The sequence below is a fragment of the Maylandia zebra genome, linkage group LG10 (genome assembly GCF_041146795.1).
Source record: "Maylandia zebra isolate NMK-2024a linkage group LG10, Mzebra_GT3a, whole genome shotgun sequence".
NCBI lineage: Eukaryota > Metazoa > Chordata > Actinopteri > Cichliformes > Cichlidae > Maylandia > Maylandia zebra.
Window position 1 is genome coordinate 10,054,997 of NC_135176.1, and position 24,442 is coordinate 10,079,438.

Here is a 24,442-nt window from a genome sequence, read left to right on the forward strand (position 1 = left end):
TGGAACGATTTCCCAGACCTTAGCTTAATCAGAAACAAAATGCTGCCCTTTTACATTGAAATGATACAAGTCATTTTTTTTCCAGTGGTTTGCTAGCTTTCACCTCAAATTGCTATTACTCTTCCTTGTTATTCACCATAAAGCTCTGAGCTTCATAATGTGTAATCAGTAGAGCTTCCTTTGTATTCATAGTGTGATAGGTGTTATGTTCTGGCTCTACCCCAAGCCATGGTTACTGACCTAGCAAACCTCTGTCATGGTTTTCTGTGATTTATGATCATTTCCTATGATTCTGTTGCTCCTTTAGTACTACCCCCCCCCCCCCCTTCACACACACACACACACACACACAAACACACATATATTATATTAGATATCTCTAATCAAACAGCATCTTGGTTCTCTTGGCTCATCTGTTCACCTGAGCCTCAGGTACTTGGTACTTGGTGTGATCTTTGATTCTGCCATGTCCCTAGAACAACACTCTTGCCAGTTGTTTAGGAATTGCCTTTTTTAGCTAAGAAACATCTCCAAACTGCGAACTTTGCAGTCTGAGTTAGAAATGGTTATTCATGCTTTTATTTCATCTCGCTTAGATTGTTGTAACAGTCTTTTTCTTTGTTTGGGCAAAAGGAATCTTGACCGTCTCCAGTTAGTCCAGAATGCTGCCGCAAGGCTTTTAACTAAGACACCAGTGTTACGTTCATTACACTGGCTTCCAGTACATTTTAGAATTCATTTTAAAATCTTGGTACTGACTTTTAAAGCTTTGAATTGTGATGCCCCTGCTTACATTTCTGATCTTTTAGAACCCCACGCTCCCTCTCGCAGCCTGAGATCATCTAATCAAAGGCTGTTGGTAGTCCCACGAACTCGTTTTAAGACTAGAGGTGGTTGTGGACTGCTCTCCCTCCATCATTACGTTGCCTTGATTGTATTTATTCTTTTAAAAAGCAGCTTAAGACTCATTTATTTAGATTGGCTTTTAATTAGATTTGTGCTGTATGTTTGATTATTAATGTATTCTGTTTTATATTACTGTGAAGCACTTTGTGGTTTTTATCCTGTGAAAAGTGCTATATAAATAAATTGATTTGATTTTATATATATATATATATATATATATATATATATATATATATATATATATATATATATATATATATATATATATATTGTCATCATTTTGTCATCATTCACCTGTACATCGTATATCACGTTTCATACAAGGAATGAGACTTCTGCTTTATGGGGTCCTTTATGGGGATTCTTTAATACGATTATGTGACCTGACAGTCTGAGGTCTGCCTCTGACAGTGATCCATGTGGAGAGGAGCTTGTGATTGTCAGTACAATGCCTTCTTGCTGCTGTGCCTTGCCTAAATGATCGCCATGCGGTAGGCTGCGCTGCAGAATCGCCACTGGCAAATTAACCATCCTTGCGACTTCGGAGCAGACAAAGGACGACAAATATGAGCCAGTTCCCGGACATGTGTCTGTGTTTGTGAACACGTTTCCCCACGTTTGTATTTTATTACGCTGAGAATTTCGGCGGATCCATTCATTACCACCGCCCCTCACTTCTTGCGTAATAGTGAATCCAAGAGAATCTGCCAAATAAAACATTTTAACTAAATATTCACGTTATATCATCAATTCCCTGTAAGTCTGCGATTAATATTTTGCCACATGCTGCACAGCTAATTTTAATTACCGGATGAAAGTCTGGTGAGACTGGATGCATACGCCAAATATTTATGTGGTCTTTTTGTGTGGTCGCCATTCTTTTTTTTTCTGGAGGTGCTTTAATATGTGGTTAGCTCACAGACCTTACACCGACATGCAATGGGGGGATGAGAGGAGAGAAATGGGTGGAGGGGGAAGCGGGGAGCTGCGCCACAGCGGAGAGGAGAGAGCTGAAATCTGAGTGCGCGCTAGGGCGGATAGTGTCCTTCCAAGGTCAAGTCACCTACATTGAATTTTATGAGTTCCGGTTATCCATTCAAAATAAACCTAATATGAACAGACTGCACTGCTTTTTTTGCACAGAACATACTGTGTAAATATTTGATCCGTAGTGCTTGGTTCATAGTTCCATTTATTAAACTAAATTAAATACATAAACATAATACTTTTTAATCATGTCATACAACATGAGGCACAAAAAAATGTAATACAGTTCAAGCATCACGTCTCACATAAAAGTCTTTAATCAATACTAAAATAACTATTTAAAATGGTAATAGTTAAGTGACATATCACAAATTTTTATGTGATTATGAACAAATTATTATTCATAATGGTTCAAAATTTTACAATTTTTTTGTAAGTAAGGAATTACAGAACTCCTCGCCAAGCTGTGACCTTTTTCCTTTTATTTCAGCGCCTAACATAATCCCACACATTGGATTGGTTAAATCATTTTTTCTTCTCTTCTAGTGCAAGCAAACTTAGGCACAGACCGCTTATAATTTTATTTTGAAAGGGACAGCAGTCTTTTCCGATTCCATAAGGTAAAACTTCGCCTGCCTTGATTATCTGACGGCTCCAGCGACAGGGAAACACACCCGTCAGCAGCGCGCATTGGAGACAAAAAAAGCGCCTCACGGACAAAGGTAATATGGATGCGCTGGAGAGGATTCGCTTCAGCCGGGTATCACAGTGGATGAGCCGCTTCTGTTTCATTTACCGGGAGACCAATTAGCCCACCTTAATGAGGTGCTGGGATGCGAGATACTGCAAGCTAAAAAGGCGGAAGGCTGCATTTAATCCGTCTGCGGATCCTGTGAGCTTGCAATGGCTGTGGCTGGGCTGTGCAACCGGATAGGGAATAATGTGCCTTTTTATTTTGTGATATTTTCATTATTTTGTGGCCTTTCATTTGGACAGTTACGATATTCGATTACAGAAGAACTAGAAAATGGGGCACTGGTTGGTGATCTGGCGCATGACTTGGGGCTGGATATTCGAAAGCTCGCCACCCGAAAAATCAAGGTAACCTCCAACAGCGGCAAACGCAATGTGATTGTCAACCCCAAAAATGGGAAATTGCTTGTCAATGAAAGGATTGACAGGGAGGCACTGTGCGATTTATCCAGCACCTGCCTCATTAATCTAGAGGTGCTGATTGAAAACCCCACTGAAGTGCACCACGTCGAGGTGGAGATTGTAGATGCCAACGACAATGCGCCGCAGTTCCCCAGAGACGAGTATCAATTGGAAATAATAGAGTCTGCTTTACCGGGGTCTCGTTACCCAATTGAAAACGCTCAAGATCCAGATACTGGGTCAAATTCTGTTCGCATGTATCAGCTTAGCACAAACGACCATTTCGCGCTGGTTTCTAACAAACCCTCTCTAAATACAAAGCACATCGAGCTTGTGCTCAAAAAGCCCCTTGATCGCGAGCAGACGCCTTACCATCAATTAATTCTAAGTGCTGTGGATGGTGGGACGCCGGAAAAAACGGGGACGACTAAAATCAGTGTCCGGGTACTGGACTCAAATGACAATATTCCCTCATTTGACAGCTCAGTGTACAAAGTGAAAGTGTTAGAAAACTCCCCCAAAGACACCCTGGTGATCAAACTGAATGCAACTGACCTGGATGAGGGCACAAATGGGGAGATTTATTACTCCTTCAGCAGCTACACCCCGGAGAGAGTGAGGCAGATGTTCAGCATGGACACTAATACAGGAGAGATAAGAGTGAGAAACAATGTTGATTATGAAGAGACTAACTCCTATGAGATGTACATTCAGGCAATGGACAGGGGCCCCGGTGCTGTGGCAGCACACTGTAAGGTGGTAGTAGAGGTTGTGGATGTGAATGACAACGTCCCTCAGATAGTGTTGTCATCTCTGTCGAGCCCCGTGAGGGAGGATGCCCGTGCAGACACAGTTGTGGCCCTTATTAGTGTTACTGATCGAGACTCTGGAGCTAACAAGCAGGTGAACTTGGAGATCCCAGCAGGCCTTCCATTCAAGATCAAGTCATTCAGAAACTATTACACTCTGGTTACCTCAGCCTTTCTGGACCGTGAGACCACTGATGCCTACAATGTCACTCTGAGTGCCACAGATGGAGGAAATCCTCCCCTATCCTCCCAGAAGACTATACAGGTGGATGTGGCAGATGTTAATGACAACCCTCCACGATTTGAACAGACCTCATATACAGTCTATGTGGCTGAGAACAATGCCCCCGGGGCCTCTTTGTGTACTGTGAAAGCTCGAGATGCCGACATCAAAGAGAACGCACGCATCACCTACACAGTGCTCAATGACAACAACCACGGCATTCCTGTCACCTCATATGTGTCTGTGAAGGCCGATACAGGGGAGGCTTATGCCCTGCGAGCCTTTGACTATGAGTCACTGAGAGAGTTTCACTTCCAGGTCAAAGCCCAAGATGGGGGCATTCCTCCGCTCAGCCGCGTCGCCACAGTCTACATCTATATAATGGATCAGAATGACCATGCACCACTGATAGTCAACCCCCCTGGCAATGGCACGCGCTCCTTGGAGACGGTACAAAAGAATGCCGAACCTGGTGTCCTGGTGACCAAAGTGGTGGCATACGATGCAGACGCTGGTCCAAATGCTTGGCTGGGGTATGTGCTGGAGACAGCCACTGACCCGGACTTGTTCAAGGTGCATGAACACAACGGAGAGATCAGGACCACTCGGAGGATCTTGGAAGACAACTCCACCTCCTTCACTCTAACTGTTCTTGTAAAGGATCATGGCCAGCCTGCTCTTTCCTCCACTGCTACTATTAACGTGGCAGTCATGGAGGTGCCACCAAAAGTGGTGTCTGATCCCAAGAGGATTATGCGACCTCAAGGCCCAATCCCTTTGTCCAAAGTGACCGTCTACTTGACCGTGGCTTTGAGTGCCACGACCTTTGTTTTCCTGGTCACTGTGGTGGTGCTGGCTATTGTCCGCTGCCACGCCTACTGCACCCAGCCTGGGTCCTGTTCCCCATGCTGTGTGTCACAGAAACCCCCTCCAGATGGTGGGAACAGCAGCGTGAGTGCTGGCGGAGGTGGCAGCAGTGGAGCTCCAGGCCAGCCTAATAACAATGTGGTGCTTCGGAGAGACCTTAAAGTGGAGCCTCACTACATCGAAGTACGTGGGAATGGCTCCCTAACGAAGACTTACTGCTACAAGACCTGCCTGACTGCCACGTCTGGCAGTGACACTTTCATGTTCTACAACACAGGACGACCCATCAGCGGCACCTGGGGCAGCGGTGCCGACCGCTTTTTCACCAGTGGAAGTGGATTTGTACGCAGACTCAGCATGCCCGATGCCTCCCTCCAAATCTGCCCAGAGGTGGGTCATGAATTTTTTATTTTTACCTTTTGTTCGCATAGCCGGAAGGTCAGGAACCTTCAAGTTTTAAAAAGTGTCTTGAATTTGACCAAGGTGTAAGCAGTATTAGGCACTTTTAAACATACCAAACCGGACTTTTCATTCCAATATGGTGCCAGTGTGCAGTGTTACCATATTCTCTGTCACTGTCACTTTGTTGCTGCAGGGAGATGACATGTTGCACATCAGGTTTTTACCCTCTCCTGAACTGAATCCCTGCAAGCTTCAGTCTCTTTGTTTAGTTCCCACTTGCACTGCAAACTCACTCAGTGTAGCCTAGCTCAGCACTCACACCGAATTAGTGTCAGTTGTGATGCTTTTCAAGGGTCCTATGTTATTTCTGATGATTCAGAGATTTGTGTTTCACCTTGAGATTGTCATCACGTCTACACCAGGAACAGGTCATGTATCATTCCTACTACTTGGTCACCCTCTTTGCATGCAGTTTTGATTTGTCTGTGTTTTTGTTGTGTTGAGTAAGGCAGTGACATAGGAGCAGTTGGGGTTTCCTGACTTGATTTCTGATTATGGTTAGTTTTGAGGTTTATTTTTATGGCTGTATTGCATTTATGACTTCTGGGTGATTTTTTTTTAAAAAAAGAGAGAATCATTAATGAGTTAACCTCATTTAATAATAGAGCTTTTTAACTGGCAATATTAAAATCAAGGGTTTGGCTTATGTGATTTCCTGAGCACATTATTTCCATTTGTGTTTATTTTAAAGTTATTCTAAAGTCATTTAGATTATGTCTTAAATGACTCTTGCAAAAAAGTTTGGGGTGACACATTCTGCTTTTATCACTAATGCTTGCTGATGATGCAAATATTCATTTTTTCAGTTATTTTTAGTTTTTTGCTTTTTTGTTGTTGTTGTTTTTTAATTTATATGATGTTGAAGGTTTGGATTTTCCACGAGTTCCCTGTCTTAATTAGCAGGTGGCAGTCTCTGGTAAATTAGTTATTTTAAAAATAAATCTGATCAAGACAAGTGTAGCAGTGTAAATGAAATTAACCTCCACACTGTGTTCATCAGCCTTGCAAATTAAATTTACTCAAATGGGCTGGGTCTACCAGCAAAAAATACTCCCCCCTGATATGAACTAAGGAACATGATGTGCTTTCTTTATCTGGGACACTTGCTGCTGCCAGCGCAGGTTTGTTTCTTAAACACAGCTTTTTTTTAAATTCAGCGTTGTGCATGTGCCTACTCATGAAGAACATGATTATGAAAGAGTCCGGCATAATTAATGGCTGTGAAGCATTAACTTGTAAATGGTAAATGGCCTGTATTTATATAGCGCTTTAGCTCATTAAAACAATGACTTGCCCCTCTATGCCATTTATATTGCAAAGAGGGGGACGTTCTTTGAACTTAAATGTAGAATCATCAGTGAAATCTACAATGACCAAAGTCATATTGGGACTTCCACTTATTTCTGGGAGTCCTAGCAGGCTTTCAATGGTGAATAGCCTCAAGCCCCAGATCTGAACTTCACCAATACTTTTTAAATTTCTGTGCTCATGTGGAATTTTGTTTATCAGGTTTTCAGTGCAAGTATAGAATGTGCTATGTACTATTAAAATGTGTCCATACAGTTACCATTGATTAATGATAATTTAATGTTTTAGATGAGATATTCAGAAAAGGAACACAAGTAAAGAGGAAATACTTTTATAAATACTATGTGTTGATAGCTGAGATAGCCGTATCTTAATATAGCAAGGACCAATGCAGGCCAGAGATAGTGGATGTGGCTGGTCTCTCTTTTTTATTGGAGTTTAAAGGCAATTATTTACCAGAGGGCTGCTGGGAATTTGAAGCACTCAGCTAGGTTCATCAGGAGCAGACAGATTTACTCCAGTGACACACAAACACATACGCATCAGTCTGTACTGTCATCATAGTATTCCTTTAAAGGGCATTACTCTCCCAGCTCACACATTTACAGAACAGTGGAATGAGAGACTGTCCAGAAGCTGTCAATATGGCTTGCAGTCATTGTCCTTATTAAAGTCCTTTCGTGTGTGTGTGTTTGTGTGTTTGTGTGTGCGCGTGCGTGCGTGCGTGCGTGCATAAGTGTGTGTGTTTGTGCTTGTAATCAGTGACACAACTGCAGTGTTCCTATCACGTCCAGAGCTGGGATGCGTATCATGATTAATTGATGAGGCCATGGCTCTGCACAGTATGAGATCAAGCTAAACTTACTCTCTTCATCCTCCCTCTCTGTCTCTACCTCTCTCTCCTTCATTTTCTTTTCTCTCGCAACCTCTCTCTCCCTCTTGCTCGCTCAGCCCAAAGCCCCGAATGCTGACTGGAGATATTCTGCATCTTTGAGGGCAGGGGTGCAGAGGTAAGCATTTTCCACGTTAAAGTCTTGTGCAACTTTTTATCATCTCAAAAAAGGTTCCACCTTTCCACTCTACTCATCCTGCCGCCATCTAGTCTGCACCATTAGAGAGACCCCTCATTTTGCTCTTGCAACTATAGCATATACGATTCCCCAAGCAAATGATTTATTCACATGTTACAGTTACATTTATCCCTACACCTCTATGGAAATGATTCAAAAAGCTACTGCAACACTAATGCTGTAGCTTTTCAGAAATGACTGTGAGTGGCGCCTAAGCATTTGTTTGAACCTTTAACCTCAACCTCTCCCTTTGGGAAAAGGCCTTTGCGGTTCGGTCACTGGATTCATAGCCTTGGTCCTCTGCAGTGAAATACTATATAGGTCATCTACATTCTGAGCATCACTCCCTCACTTGCAGTCTTTAAGCTGGAAGCATGAAGGACAAACAGGCAGATGATGACATTTCCTAGATTATCACATGCACATGTGCTTCAGTGTCTGCATGTACAACTGCCCCTCACCACCACCCCATGCATGCGTTTGCATTTCTCTGTGTATCACATATTATTGTGCAAAGATGATGTTTTTTTACATCTCTAAGTTTTTCCACTTCTTATTGTTAGACCAAATCCATACAAAACAACACCTCCAAAGACATATTAAACTAAAACATTTGAATTGTTTTAAGTCTACAAACACTGTAGTACTCTAGCCATGATTATCCTCTCCTAAAATCATGATTTCTAAGATTTGGGCTTGAAACCTCTCCTAGGTATTGTGTCAACAATAGATTGCTGTGATTTTAGTGTGCTTGCTCTTTCATGAATATTCGAGTATTCCCACCTACATATATCTAATTAATGAAGCACTACACTTTAAGCAGTGTCATTAGCTGCAAATCAGAGAATACTGAAATGAAGAGGATCATAGAAAAAAGCACCAACGATTAGAAAAAATTCTACCCAAAAACAAAACTTAACAGTTTTCCCATGATTATGTCAGAAAATGTCATTTATTTCCCCATAAGTTGATCTAAAAACAGCAGGGACATCAGGAATTAATGTGTTTACTATTCACACGCCTATGCTTTCTGCAAAACTCTCCCAAATTTCATGGTACCAGTGCTTACCGCTCATTTGTGAAGTCATCTTCTTAGTCTAAGTTGATTTAATTGGATATTAGTGTTAATTTGTATGGATCATGTGCACTCTGTCATCAAGTCACTGTTACATGACATGGATTCAGATAAATCATCACTGCAATTTGCCGCTGCCACTTCTTAAATGACAGTGACTGTAAAACACACAGAGACACAGAGATGGCTCACATCAACACTTAGCCACAACACAGGCGTGCTGTAATGTAACAGCATGTAACACCAGCACTGTTGACCCATATTCTGAGTGTAGACAGAAGTGCAGTACATCAGTACTTTCTGTGTCATATTCGTATACATCAAACTGCTTAGAATACACCTGGTCATTTTTTCTTCATGGGGAAATCAAGATAATGCAGGTTGCAGATGATAGTATTAATGTGCTGCAGAAAAACCTAGTCAACAACAATTAACTATATATGTATAACAAATGGATGAGGGAAAAGATTTTTTGCTAGGGTGGGTGTGTCAGTTTTATATAAGCTCATACACTCATATTTAATCAAATATTTGGACTTTCTGCCGAATGCATTTCCTCAAATGTGATTGTTTTCACACCACGGTGTCAGCGTGGTAAAGATAACGCTATAAAGCAAGCTGTCAGTTGGCTTCCCTTAGCTTAAAAACTGGAGACCAGGATGGAAAGGGGCAGGTTTGCTCAGTCACTCAGAAAATTGGACAAACTAAAATAATTGTTTTTCTTTCTCAGAACTGAGTTAAATTCCTATTTTTGCACCTAATTGTACCCTTGTTAGTCTTTCTCTCTAGCAGCCAGTGTAGGTGAAAGCCAGATCTCTTCCTCTTGTTTGGGGGTTGCTAGGGCACTGGCCAGAACTAGCTTTCCTATCATCAGAAGGAGAACTTCTAGCAACCTTGTTACTGCTGGCAGATTCAGGTTGGCTGATTTAGAAAATGCTGATATTTTTGGCCTGATTTTCAGACATCTGGGATCGACATCTGTTCATCCTTGGATGCAAACGGATTAACATTTGTTGGTAGGCTTATTGCACTCGTAGAAAAGTACCAAGTGCTCTTTAACTTAAATAGTTTTGCTGTCTTCACTTCACCTGTTTCTCCCCTACTGTGCTTCTTATAGCTCAGCCCCTGCTAACACACACAAGGTGAAACAAAGATCACAGGGAAGATGAAAAGCTAGCACACCCAAAAATGATGGCAAAACAAAGTCTCACACTGTACTGAATCTGTAATTAGTAAAAAATTTGATTGATAGACTGTTAAATGACTTTTTCACTGGTTTAACTGATCTTTTTAAAAAGCTCTACATTTGAAAAGCTCTATATATACTATTGCCATCAGTAGTATTCTTATGTATTTGTATAAACATGTAACAACTACATTAACCTACATTATGCTATTATTTCAAAGTGAATATGAAAGTATTTGTCACTTAAAGTGTTGAATTACTTTTTTTAAAGGCACACAATGAAACATATGCATTTTATGCATTATTCTATTGTGATATCAAAGTCATTTAGACATATTCAATTACTATTCAAAACACTGAGCATGGATCAGGATAGTTCATTATGCTTATAAATTTCAAAAGCTATGGAACGATTACAAGTGCAGAAATCCGTCAAGTCATATTTTACATGGAAGCTCCAAAATGAATGAAAATGAAGACTTGCAGTGCACCTTTGTTATTCTTTGCAAGTGGCACTGTTTTCATGTAGCAAGGTGTTTGGCCATAGTTATAGTATTTTAGTGTAGTTATAGTGTATACTGGTGCGCACTGTTTTAGCGGTTCTTAATCCTGGTCAACTTCAACCACAAACACAACCACATAAAACAGCTGGTTATCTGGGACAGAACAGCTATTTTCAGTTTCCATTATAAGCAGCAAAGTTTAAAGAGCACTTCATGTAGTCCTACAGTAGTCGTCAGTATGCATATTTCTATTCTGTGAAAAGTCGCTCATTCTTTTATGTGCTCCGTCTTTCTTCATAGCTATTCCTAGACCAATTTAAATGCATTACAAAAGCCCTGAGTCTTTAGATATTCTGTCATATGAGGCAAAGCACAGGTATTCAGCCTGAAGGGTGGGATGGTTTGGGTTTGGGTTTGGGTTTTTTTTTTTTTTAAAGTGGGGGTGGGGGGCTGTACCCACTTACAACAAGACCACATGAATGTATCCACAATTTCTCTTTCTGGAGAGCCAGAAAGCCACTGTCAATGTCTAAAATAATCAGTATTGCTGTTTGAAAGTTTTTAAGCTATTTGAATACCACTTAATTTGCCTTATATTAAACAGAAATGTCATCTTATTAGACTATTATTTTAAATTGCTCAGTTGTGGATGGATTCCAGGGTCTGCACCAACAATCATTTGAATTTCATAACAAAATCTCCGAATGTTAAGGAAAATGTGTCCTATTTTTAAATATTTGAATGTTTGCAAATTTTTCACTGACTAAATGTGATTGCCTTTCAGTTCCGTCCACATGGAGGAGTCCTCTGTGATGCAGGGAGCCCAGGGCATGCTGGTTCAGAACTGGCCCACTGTATCTAGTGCTGCAGGTGAGTGGAAATGTAGGAATCAGGATACAGGATGAAGATTTTTTTTAACTGATTTTGTGTTAGTTAGATGTAGTTCAGAATATTTAGCTAGAAATAGTTCAGATGCCCAAAATATAATTTGGGTTAAACCATCTAGGTCAAGGTCAAGTTGATTTATATAACACATTTAAAACAACAGTGTTGACCAAAGTACTGTACATTAGAAAAAAGTGTCCCAAGAAAAAGTAGACTAAAAATCCAAAACACAATAAAACAAAATAAAATGAAATGAAATAAAATAAAATACAAAACAATAAAATAAAGCAAAGGAAAAAGTTCTACTTTTTGATGGATGAGAAGCTGTTTTTGTCCTTACATCATGATATAACTTGAAGGGCAGCTGAACAGTGAAGCCCACTGCCAAGGTCAACACCTTATGCCAAAATCTTAAAGATTTTTTTCCTAATTTTGACAGGTTCCTCTTTTGAAGAAGAACCCGTGTTCAATCTCTACCTGCAACTTTTTTTGTAAGATCATTTTTTTGGCCTTTTAACCTTTATTGGATAGAGACAGTGTAGGTAGACAGGAAAGCGGGGAGAGAGAGAGAGAGAGGGGAAGACATGCAGCAAAAGGCCACGGGTCAGACTTGAGCAGGTGAACCAGTCACTTGCTCACCCACTCAGCTAAACCAGCACCCTAATCTATAACTTTTTATCCACCATTAATATTTACCATAAATAAGTAATTGACATTTGTCTCATCATGTAACTGTCAGCAAACAAACAAATTAGCATGTATGCAGAGTTCCATAGGCCAAGCAACATGCATAGTCAGATAGCCACCAGAGCCGTTGGACCCTTATGCAGAGCACTTTCATACCTAGAATATTGTCACTTTCCACAACAGCAGCAAGCAAGAGCTAGAAATCAGAAAAGGCAGCTGTCTCTTATAAGAATGAGTTAGTGAGTGGGTGACAGTGCTGAAAAATGTTGCAACACAACTGATGTGTAAAGAAAGCTGGACTCATAGACCTGTGCTTTACAGAAAGTGTGTCTTAGAGCTAATGCTTAAAAGTTTGTGTGTGGAACTTTACAAGGGCACAGAGGCTGGAAGACTTTGGTAAGCAAGATTTCAAAACCATGTTTCAGCACTGTGAACCGTCCCCCTATTCTTCCACCCCCGCTTCCATTCATTGATTTTCTGTCTGGCTTCAGGAATTAGGACATACGTAGACACTTGAGGGTGAAGAGTAGCATCACAGTAAATCACTTGGCAAACCAGGGACAGAGTATGAATTTACTGCCTGTCAGTAAACATGAATAAATAAAGATTTTTTTTCTCTCTGTATAAAAGGAAGTTGGGAAATTGTTTGAGATACCAGCTGCATCATTTCCCAGTTCTAGTGTATTCCCCTCTGCCAGAGTGCAGCAAAAAATGTGCAATTTTTTTACTTACAGCAGATGGAAACCATCTGGCCAACTCCGCCCCTATAAAGACTCAAATATTGTCTCAAATATTATCTTTAAGCGGAGTGCTCAGCATACTGCGGTCCTTCCAGTTGTTGCTGATGCATTAGGAAATACATTTTTAGAAGTGGCTTAGTGCAATAGCACAGACAAGTTTATCCTCTCTGTTACACGTCATCCTTTATTGTGACACATTTTCACATCTGTAGCAAACTGTTATCACAATGAAGCCTTTAATAATTGACCAATTATTAATAATTGGCCAATTATTAAAGTTCTTCATCTTCCATCAAGTGTTGCTGGAGTTCCTGCATTGTGAATTCTTTCATCCTCTCCATGCACCTTGGAAATAGGTGAAGTTGTGCCAGAAATCTTTGCTGCGATTTATCACAATGAAGTCTTCCGACATGCTGTGATGCATCTAAATGTGGCACCTTCAAAACTGTGTTTATGTAAGTGACCCTTGGTGCAGATGAGGAGACATTTGTGTGATGCCAGAGGGGGAGATGTGCTGTTATCACAAACAAGAAAGTGCCATAAAAAAAAGAAAGATGTGGCAACATTTAAAGAAACTGTGATTAGAAGATGAACAGAGGAGACGTACAGGGGGATGGAGGGAAAAAAAGCGAGGTGTGGGGGGATGGAGAAACAGAGAGAGAAAGGTTAAGAGGATTGGCAGGTTCCTGCAGTAGTGGTGTTGCTAGGGAACACCATGTGACCTGTTGCCTGGCAACACTGTCTAACTGAGAGATTGCTGCAGCAGCCGCACCCTCCATCAGCAGGGAGTGGGCGAAGGCAGTTTCCATAGCAACCGGTCATATCTCTGAATGGAATATTTAGAGACAAAAAAACAGAGGAGTAAAGGGGAAGGGGACTTGGCAAAATCGTGGTTTTAAGAAAGAAAGAAAAGGCATTTTAGAGGATATCAGGTGGAAAAGCAAAGTTTATGCTTCCTATGCAGAATACATGTGGTACATGTCACATATATGTACGAGCACTGTGACTGTCGCATGTCAGTGTGCCACAAACCATCAGAGGGATTCATTTCAGATGGAACCGTGTCTCGGAGTAGCCTATTTTAAATGTAGGTTACACCAAATGAGGCTTCCGACACCCTTATATTTTCACATCAGGTGCCACTACATGCTCCTCGCTATACTTCCCTGCTCACTAGCAGTTACAGTGTAATCCATTTGCTGTGAAGTATAGGCTGTTAAAAAGAAACACTGGCTGGAGCATGTTAGATAAACAGCAGCACAAAGGCAGCAAAGCTCTTTAAAATTTTGCACTCTGTGACATGAAGAGCTTATATACACCTAAACAGGAAATGTCTGAATTAAAACGTGGGTTGTTTTTTAAATTAACAATGCCAGAGGTCTGGATTTTTTTCAAGCAGTGCATGAAGCCCTAGAATGTTCCAAGACACTAACGCGATACCCATTTGTTTCAGTATGCTGTGTCAGTGGATATTGTACTTCTCTGTACATCATGCAGAGAAATACAAACTTTTTGACCTCTGCTCTGTGTATACTATATCCACACACATTTGGTACTCTAAGCAGGTAATGGTAACATGGTTACAAATCAAAATTAAAATTGTAGAAAATCTAAAGATCATCCAAACATTTATTTACTACAGATTATAGATCCAGATGTTTCCACCAACGCAAGTAGCAACATTTCAGGATGAAAAATTAAGCAGCGCTGGCTCAAAGGTTAAGCCAATCCCTCCCTCCCAATGGTAAATTGCCAGACAGCAGAAATAAATGTTTTTACAGCCTCTATGGAGACCAGAAATTATTTGGCCTTTATGGGAACTCTAGAGTGAGTTTTAATATATTGAGATCACCTGTTTAAATTGCTTAAAGGCTTAACACTATGTATTATTAGGCCCATGGCCCCTTTGACTGCAGGTAGACGCTAAGCTTTACCTCAGCTAATTTGAGTCACTTAACTGGAAGTCTCTCTGGTACCTTCTGGAGTATTTTTAGTGTAGTTATCTAACAAATAATATGGTTTGCTGTGAGGTATAGACCTTCTAAGAGTTTCTGCTTGAGTTTTGATATTTGACAACTGATATCTTTATATCCATTGATCCAAATATGCTCACTGCTTGTTCAAACCCCACCACCACCACCACCACCACCACGCACACACACAAAAGAACACAAGCCATGCAGGCATCAGGGGCCCGTTCTTCGTACGTCGCTCACTACATCCAAGATCAAATGACACATCCAAGACCAAACCATCGCGCTAACCGTGAGCTCGCTATTCCGGTTCCCCGAACACACCTGCTGTTGACGATTAGTACAGCTGGACGCAGTAATGTGACATCACTGGGTGTCGTAAAAGGGGCTACGCATCGATAGTGGAAACATTGATCGGCAACCCTCTGATTGGTCGGCGAAAATGTCGACGGAGCGCGCTCGGCTCGGTATTTTTCGGCAGCAGAGCAAGAACTCTTGAGTGAGGGATTTCAGGAGTTTCAGAGTTTAATCAGAACGCAAGGGAACACTGCAAAGGCTGCAAAAGCAAGGAGCGAGGGCTGGCAGAAAGTTGCTGACAAATTAAACTAGTAAGTAATTTAATAATAACAATAATAATGGAGTGGATTGATATAGCGCTTTTCAAGGCACCCAAAGCGCTTTACAATGCCACTATTCAGTCACTCTCACATTCACACACTGGTGGAGGCAGCTACAGTTGTAGCCACAGCTGCCCTGGGGCAGACTGACAGAAGCCAGGCTGCCATATCACGCCATCGGCCCCTCTGGCCAACACCAGTAGGCGGTAGGGTAGATTTATTATATTACACTATATTATCCAATATTATATTACATTATATTATAATATGTTATATTATATCCCCTTTCACATTAGAGCCACAACAGGACCCACTTGAACATGGGAACAAGTAAAAGTGAAATATAAGAATATTCTACAGAATGGTAATATTTATCACTTATATTGCTTTTCGTCTCTTGGAAAGAGACCCTGAAATAATCTGTTTGTTTATAACAGCAACCAAGAAAAGGGCAGAGCAAAAAAAAGACAGGTGGTGGTCCTGCACCCCCTCGTCAACAAGTTGGTTAAGTAAATAATACCCTCACAGGAAAATCGATATCTCTCTATGAGCACACTGTCGCGCTGAGCTAAAGGATCCTGTCTATCCCGCAATATACGCTGGATTCTGAGGACTCTCCTTATCAATCTTGCACCTTCTGCAATGGGCTGCTCGCGTATACGGACAGGACATGGCTGCGACAGGCTTCCCAAATCCACCTTCGCTTTTATAGCCGTGGTCTCTCATCTTGATTACACAAAGTAATTTGCAATTGCTACTCTGAAATATGAATTACATCTGTAATAATCACATACATGTGATAGAATGTTAATAGTACATTTTCCTTTTTTAGGAAATGACCTGTATGTATCTGTGTGAAATCAATAAATGGATCAGGTGCTGCATTGTCTTTAGTTACATTGATAATATTTATTTATGGTGAAACAGTGGTGGAATATCGCTGTTGCTTTCGTATAAATGAAGCGGACATACCTGCGTGGCCGCGATCTAATCCTGTTTACATAAAGTAAACCTGCTCCCGAGCAGGTTTACGCTTACGGCTCTGTTGCTATGACAGCAAGTCCCGGATGAGCTTCGGGGAACCAAATGATCCAGGATCACGCGAAATCGTCAACAATCAAATCCAGCTAACCTACTTAGCGAGGTACGAAGAATGGACCCCAGGCCTTCAGAACAGGAATTCACAAACAGTGTGACATCACATATCACATGGATAAGTCTCTTTTATATACAGTCTATAGGTGAACTTCAGGATTTTCCTTGGCACCTGAAATGTATTTAAATAAACTTGATATTCCATGAAGATGAACTCCTAATTTGACCTTTCACCACCAGAATACAAACTTAAAGTACACAAAATGTTTCTAACTCGTATGGTAATCATCGAATTACACCGACTACATTATACATAATACACGAGGTTGAAATTTTAATGACCTTTTAATGACTTGTTGTCAACTACTGTGTCACCACTACTGTCCAAACTACTGTGTCACGTGTAATTTTATGGTGAAAAGTAAACTGCAGGCTATAACGCTTGCCCCAAATTAATTTTAATACTGTGTTTTCACATTGCATGTTTACATACATTAACCTGTAAAAATGAAATTTAAAATGTGGAAAGACCCTTTGTGAACATTTAACTATCAGATAAGACAATATTACTTAGAACTCCCAAAATTTAAGCAAAAAAATCACCTTCCTTTAAGAGGACTTATCAGGTAACAGGAAATGGTGTGTCTGTTACATAAAAATGAACTGTATACTATGTATAGAGCAGTAAAGTGCACTATATTTTCTTCCGCAGTTTTTCGTGCATCTGAGCAGCTATCTTTTCATATTTTATTACTTAAAGTTCTTTCTTCTCCACATGAGAAGTGGACTTTCTCACTTTAGCAATGGAATCAGTTAAATCGGACTTTGTTGAGCACAGATTAAACATATGCTAACAGACTGTCAAATGGTATAATCCTAATCCTAAAACGACTGGCATTAGAGTTTATTAGTAGTAAGTCCACTAATGTTAATGTGAGATAATAGCATCTGACACTAAATAATTACTAAGAAGCTGGTTATTTAAGCAAAGAAACAAAAAAAATGCAGAAAGTTGTGTGAATTTTAAGAAAAAAGGTCAACCAGATTACTCTGCATGCCTTCAGTAGCAATACCCAGGTGTTAATGTGGCCTGGAAGGATCTAGAACAGCAGTCCAGCTCCCACAGTTGGCGACTTATAAAATCTGATAGGCAGGTTAATGCTTATTACTATTGAATGAGTTCATTTTCATGCGCTGCAGACTAGCATTGCTTTCAGTGACAGCCTGGAGGTATTTGCTCACTGGTAAGAAAATAATGACATCCCACAGCGCGCTTACACTTTCAACACATCCCGTTTTTCCTTTCTCTTCCCTGTGATGCGTTCACGGCGCAGACGTAAAGTTGGTAGAAGTGCTTAACTAGCTGCTGAGCAGGAGGGAGCATAAACTCGAATGTATCTTTTCAAACAGCTCAACAAATATCAGCAAACAAACAAACGCTTTCTGCACAGTTTGTCACAAAATGCATCCATCAGATAATTGCGGTATTTCCCACGGAGAGAAAATAAAACGTTAATGTGTGACACTGTCAGAGATGGAGAAACATGTAAGAAAGAGAGGAAAGGAGATCATTTTCAAAGGACTGCTCAGCAAGTTAAATTTTATAGACTAGAAACTTGAATCTTACATGTTATACCCTCATTCATTTTAAACATCGGTAAAACATATAGTTGATATAGTGATGCACTATGCTGGGCTGGTTACGTCTAGGGTACTATTACTAGCTTATACTACAATAAGGGTAGCACACAGAAATGTATATTTAAGATGATGATGCCGATTAGATTCACTCACTGAATCTACCTTTTATAATTCCTCATTACCCCATTAAATATCACCTTAAATCTTGCTGAATTCGTTTGGCTAAAGCAGTGAATATTGGACTAGCAGCACAGGTCAGCTGATCGCAGTCTACATGCAAAGAAAATTCTACTGAGCTTGCTAAACAAATTATTATTTGACTTATTTCGAAGTAATTCTTTCCCCCACGTTGCACTGCGACACCCAAGCTTCCAGTTCCCCCATCTGCCAAATCCCAATTTGACCCCTGGCTATACCCCATTGTTTCTGTTTTATTTTGGCTTTTTTTCCCATCACCTTGTCTTCTATGTGCTAATTATAAAATGTTAAACATGTGTAATAATTAAATGATCACTTCTGCAAGCAGAAACTAATTCGAACTAATAATTTATTTCTCTCTTATCTGACTACTCCTTCTATATTAAAATCAATGACCCTTTCTGGCATTGTAGTTTCTTTATTTAATATCTAATGTACTTGCAATGAGTCAATGATAAATCATATATGAAGAATGCCTATACACTTTATATGCTCACTGAGGTTAAACAGCACAATAATGCAGAGCGACTGACTGACCAGTTCAGTAGAGACCATTACATCCGCTGTCATTGTAGCCTGTACGTGTTATATATTTTTATACTCAATGGACTCGTTGTGGGGACTTTGTGGGACACTGTGCGTCTGAAGAGCGCACATTTTCAAAATAGTGTACTTCCCAGTGGGGCAGTGGTTGAAATCATTTCAGCACTCCAGCAATGTCATAAATAGCCTACAAAGAAAAATCAAACAGAATCTTTTTGTAGGGGCCCGTTTTTGATCTAAATATTATCCAGGCTGAAAGTAGGTCAGCGCAGAGGGAACTGGTGTGAGCCTGAGAGCGCCGTGTCTGCAAAACCCGCCCACCCCCATCTTTCTTACTGCCTCTCTCTCATTCACGCTCTCTCTCCCTTCTCTCTCCGGCTTCATCTCATCTAGCATCCGCTTTCTTTTTGCATTACGAAATGTATGACCCTTTGACCTCAATAGATGGGTCCTTTTCTCACGTTTCAAAATAATTATTCAATATAGGCTATAGATCCCTTCTTCATTTTTTATTTTTTTGTCAATTTGCAATCTGGGTTTCTTAATCTTTCACATCCATGCACTGTTGAATCCTTGTCTCTGGCTTCCAATGAGAGTAGGATTATGCTGCAGCCATCATCCAAATACAAATCGCACTGCCAAGTTAAACATCCCTGTGGTTTAAAGGTTAGTCCCCTCCAGTCCCCTTCAGTGAACTGGGTTGCATTGCTCTCCTTAAAGTATATGAATCTTGGCTATTGTCAGGCCAACATTTAACCCTGTAATGCCAAATGTATCATATCATGCTTCTACCACTTACAAGCAAAACGATCAAAATATCGCTGCGTGTTAAGGCCGCATTGAAAGAGTATACAACGCGTATGTGTAAATGTACCAACAAAATGCACCTCATTGATAAAAGATTAATGGAAAATTGATATCAGTCAAAATCAGTCAAGTTACCCATCTTTACCACTTCTTTCGACAATTGATGCTTTCATTTGAGATTTTACTTCCTTAATATATCTTATATAGCTTTGATTTCAGCTCTTTTCTCCTTTTTTGTCATTTCAATTTAACTTTGCTCTTACTTTAAGATTTCCAAATTATTTTGGTCTGTGATATTGCATTTATTTTATTTAGCTGAGTTTTTCATTATTTGGCTTTTGGGATAGTTTAGCTTGGAAGCTTTAGAAACAAATGGATAGCTTTAGCCTAACTCTCATTAAAGGTATTTAAGTCTGCTTACCAGCATCTCTATGGTGCAACTGGGTACCAGGTAATGTGATGTTTTTAAAAAGTTAATATTTTTTTCCTTTTTTTAATCAGAATCTCTCAGCTAGAATGCTAAGTATATCGATTCCCTAAAATTTTAAACAGTTCCTTTAACAAATAAATAAAATGTAATGAATTATTCTCTTTTCATTGTTTTTCTTTTTCCTTTTTGTTCTTTTCCATTTTTTAATCACGTGTGTGTAGATGGAGAAGGTGGTGGAGAGCTATCACCTCCAGTGGGCGCTGGAGTTAACAGCAACAGCTGGCACTTCAGATACGGCGCTGGACAAGGCTATGGCCTTCCTCAGCCCCTGAAACCAGGAGAGATTCCACCTGAAGCCTTCATCATTCCTGGATCTCCAGCCATCATCTCTATCCGCCACGACCCAGGTCCTGTGGATGACAAGGGTGAATTCATAAGCTTTGGCAAGAAGGAGGACGCCAAGAAGAAGAAAAAGAAGAAGAAGGACAAGAAAGATAAGAAGGAGAAAGGAAAAGATGAAAGCGGTGATGACTAGAGAAGTGGTGATATGACAGCAAAGCTATTAACAAACTACCCAATTTCAGAGCCAGAAAAATAAGCCAAATGCATATTGTAGAACCAAGGGAGCCTCCTTGCGCCATATTTGCATAGACATTGTATAGTGGCCAAATCCTCATTAGACCAGGCCTGGCTCCAAACGTCATGCGAACTTGTTAAACAAATGCTCTTTATCGAAAGAATGGACCAAATTACACCAGAAAATGATTTATTGTCTTAGATTAGCCTTTGTGATTTGCTGCCCACCCCCACTTCCCCAACCCCTTCCCCCACCCCCAGTTTGTATAACAACAACAAAAATAGCACCCAAAAAAGGTGTACTATTTGTAACGACCATTGTCCACTGAGGCTGCCTGTGATGACATCTCTGGCCCTCCTCCTTTTTGACTAGTTCAAGGGTAAGTAAAAAGTAAAAGAAATAACTTTAAAATTAAAAAAAATAATAAACGGGGCTATTGTCTTCAGAATTATGGAGGCGTTGTAGAAAATCTAAAAATGTGGGCTTTTATAAAAAATAAATGCGTAAAAAATATAATAAAATGAGCAAAGACAACAGCATATAGTATGCGTAACATAGGATTAGCACCTTTGAGACTACAAGGTGCCTGAAAGAAGTTAGACCACGCTCAATAAAGAGCTCTGTTTCAGTGTAACATAGCACATTGTGGAGGCTGAGGACCTGGACTGGGTTGCACCAACTATGCGCAAGTTTGTTCCCAGGTTAGGGTATAAAGTGGTGGCCTCATAACTGCTAATTCCTTTGCAATTAGCATGTCGCTAAATTCAATGATAGAGTAGGTATTAAGACGTGAGTTCAAAGGTGAGATCTTTTGATATTATTAAAAGTTAGAATGAGTAGCAAATAAGTAATAGCAATATACTGGATGGTTTTGGGACTAGATTGGCATAAAACATGGCCGATTCTCATTTGACTTTTAAAGGAAAATGCTAGTATTTGAATGTTTTAGTCCACTTTCTACCAGTCATTTTTAAGGCTAATCATTTTCTAAAGCACATCATTTTGTTTTTGGAAATTCTATTGGGGTTTTTTTTTACCTGTTTTTTTTAATGGACTATAGCACAAAAATGCATTAGCTGAGACTCGGAACTGTTTCACACTGAACACATCGAATTTTGTCCTTGCTTTAAGCCGTATTTTCATCACACTATAGTGTAGCTACTGCACTGACACAATTAACCAGATTAGGTACAGTACCTAAGGCGAGTCTCAGCGTATTATTTTTCACATTCCATGGAATCTAATGCCAACAAAAAAGGAATGACACACTAAATAGTTGAAAATAGCCCAAAGTGTTTGTGCAATGTGTAGACAATGGACAGAAACATTCAAAATCATGGCTGTGGCTCTTCAAGTTGCAAAACAGCAGGGAACTGCTAAAGAAAAAAAAAAATGCTGCGTGCAGAAAACTAGATTCTTTATTGTTAGTGAGTGCATTTGTGTGACTTGTATCATTTGCACCTGCTTTATTGCTTGCTTAATATGTTTAGCGTTTACTTAAGGTTACGTTTGGACAGATTTCTGTAGTGGTACCGCTTGTAATTTTAGCAATGCCTGAAATGGGATTGTGGCGACTTCGGCCATAACTAGGGAACCTACGTGCAGCTGATGCAACCAGCCCCTGACATGGCTTCTTCTCTTGGAATGTGACACAGGTTAATAGGGTCTGAATTAGCACACCCAGTCTGAAAGACACATTACTGTACACAAACACTGATTTTCTCTCCGCCGCTTACACACAATCCAACAAATCAAACATACGCACACATGAACACATAAATTCAAAATACACGAAAAGAATACGCAGCCCTTTGTGGAAACTCCAAAAACTGAAGGCCAATGCCACCCTTAACATGGGAGTGTATTATATGGCTAGGAAGCAGGAACGCTGCTTGTCGCTTCATTTCTGTTCCGATCCGTCCTCTTCTGTCTTTGAATGTTAAATAGTTGTTCTTTAAGCCTTGCGCCACTGCCTCGCCTGCTTCAGTGCTTGTAGGATGTGCTTGCCCGCCGCCTGTTTCCTCGCTCTACTCCTGTTTCCTCAAATCAACATGGTTGGACATCTTTCCACTTTGCTTCAATGAACTGTACAACAGTAACATGTGTGTATTTGCATATTTACACAGATACAGACACATAGACATATAGACACATGTCACACTCTCATAGACATTTTTTTTGTCTCAACTTCAGCTGAGTTTAGGCGTTTCTGCCAGAATGTCTCCTCTGGTTGCTCATTGTTGACAGCTCTGTCATCTCTCGCATGACTTGTATGCACTGAATTGCGAAGACGCCTGAGAGCTTAGCAGAAACTGAGATTATGCTGTGCTAGATATGAGGCAAGATGGAGTGAGAGTCAGAAAATAGTAGTCATAGTAGTCCATTGTGTAGATACAGTGTAGGAGACAAAGAAACTATTGGGCAAGTCATTTCTCCTTTGCACAAGCACATGTATTGCAGTTAACTCTGACTGGGAAGTACAGTTCAGCTGCAGTACAAAGAGGCTGGAGGCTGCATTCAAATTATGATAATTACTATTATAATAAAAATTGTGACTGAAAGGTGACAAAAGTTCATTGGCTTCACCTGGCATCACCTTAAAATTTCCCTTTTTTTGCTTTATGGCTCCACATGAATATGGGGGGAAAAAGTTTGCTGGGAAGTTTTGGCACTGATATTGTGTATAAACATAGTGTGGTAGAAATGGGAGCAGCGTCAACATGATTGAAAGTGTCATAAAATCTCACCTCGCTGTTCCTTTTATTAGACCACCATATTACCGATCACTATAGGGGTATATAGGTGCTGCTCAGTCCTTCCCATGCACACTATTCCCTCCTCACCTGCCCTGTTCTTCAGGTGTACTTCTGTGCTGTCAGATCACCAAGTGGCTGTTTGCATGTTATAAGCAAAGGAAACAGATCCTATATAGATACTATATATATATATATACATAGATATGTTTTTCCACTGGGAAATGCGTATTGGAATATTTACATATACCTCTGATACACATTCTCAAAGACAATACACACACCTCTCCATACAGACACAAACATACAGTAAATACAGACATGGCAGCAGCAATTTGTGGAAAAACCTAAAAGAAACACATTTTCTTATCATGTTGAAAATAAATTTAATCTTCTAGATATACATAATGCTATTGTGTTATGCTATGAAATGCCTTTTTTTCTTTCTGTTTTTACCCATATGATTTTCATGGATAAGAAAATCAGTCCTTAAACTAACTTGTGTTCAACTTTGAAATGATGATCAAAAAGACACTATTGTGAAATTATATACTTTGCTCACCCTCTGTACCTTTCCCTTGCCCAGTAGAGAAAAAGGCAGAAAAATAAGAAAAAAAATATCAAAATACAAAAAAATGAAATAAAAAAAAATAAAGTTGATGTATTCTCTGCTTGTGTATAGTGAATGTTCCTCAGTCGTTGGGTGTGGCGGTGAGTGGCACATACCAGTCGACTGTGACAGTGCAGATCTGTTAATAACTTTTTTGTACACCTGCTCATCATTGTAAAGGTGATCATAGTGATTCTTATGATTTAATCAATCTGGTAATGTGTTTTGTTAATACGTCACAAATAAAGTTTTTTTTTTCTTAAATATCTCAAACAGTGTTTTGAATTCAGTTGAACTAACAGCTTATTTTCTCCTTCAGTAGACTGTGACGCCCT

General features: G+C 40.0%; 1 protein-coding gene across 2 annotated transcripts; it reads left to right on the forward strand.

Moving 5' to 3' along the window:
* Positions 1 to 2,547: 2,547 nt before the first annotated feature.
* Positions 2,548 to 24,371, forward strand: LOC101477961 (protocadherin alpha-C2). Of its 2 annotated transcripts, XM_004557343.3 has the most exons (4): positions 2,548 to 5,337; positions 7,669 to 7,727; positions 11,336 to 11,421; positions 20,389 to 24,371. In XM_004557343.3, the coding sequence occupies exons 1-4, from the start codon at positions 2,797 to 2,799 to the stop codon at positions 20,700 to 20,702; spliced, it is 3,000 nt and encodes a 999-aa protein (XP_004557400.1). In that variant the 5' UTR covers positions 2,548 to 2,796; the 3' UTR covers positions 20,703 to 24,371. The 2 variants fall into 2 exon arrangements, with proteins under 2 accessions (XP_004557400.1, XP_004557402.1); XM_004557345.4 differs by lacking the exon at positions 7,669 to 7,727 and having other exon boundaries at positions 20,389 to 20,525.
* Positions 24,372 to 24,442: the final 71 nt, after the last annotated feature.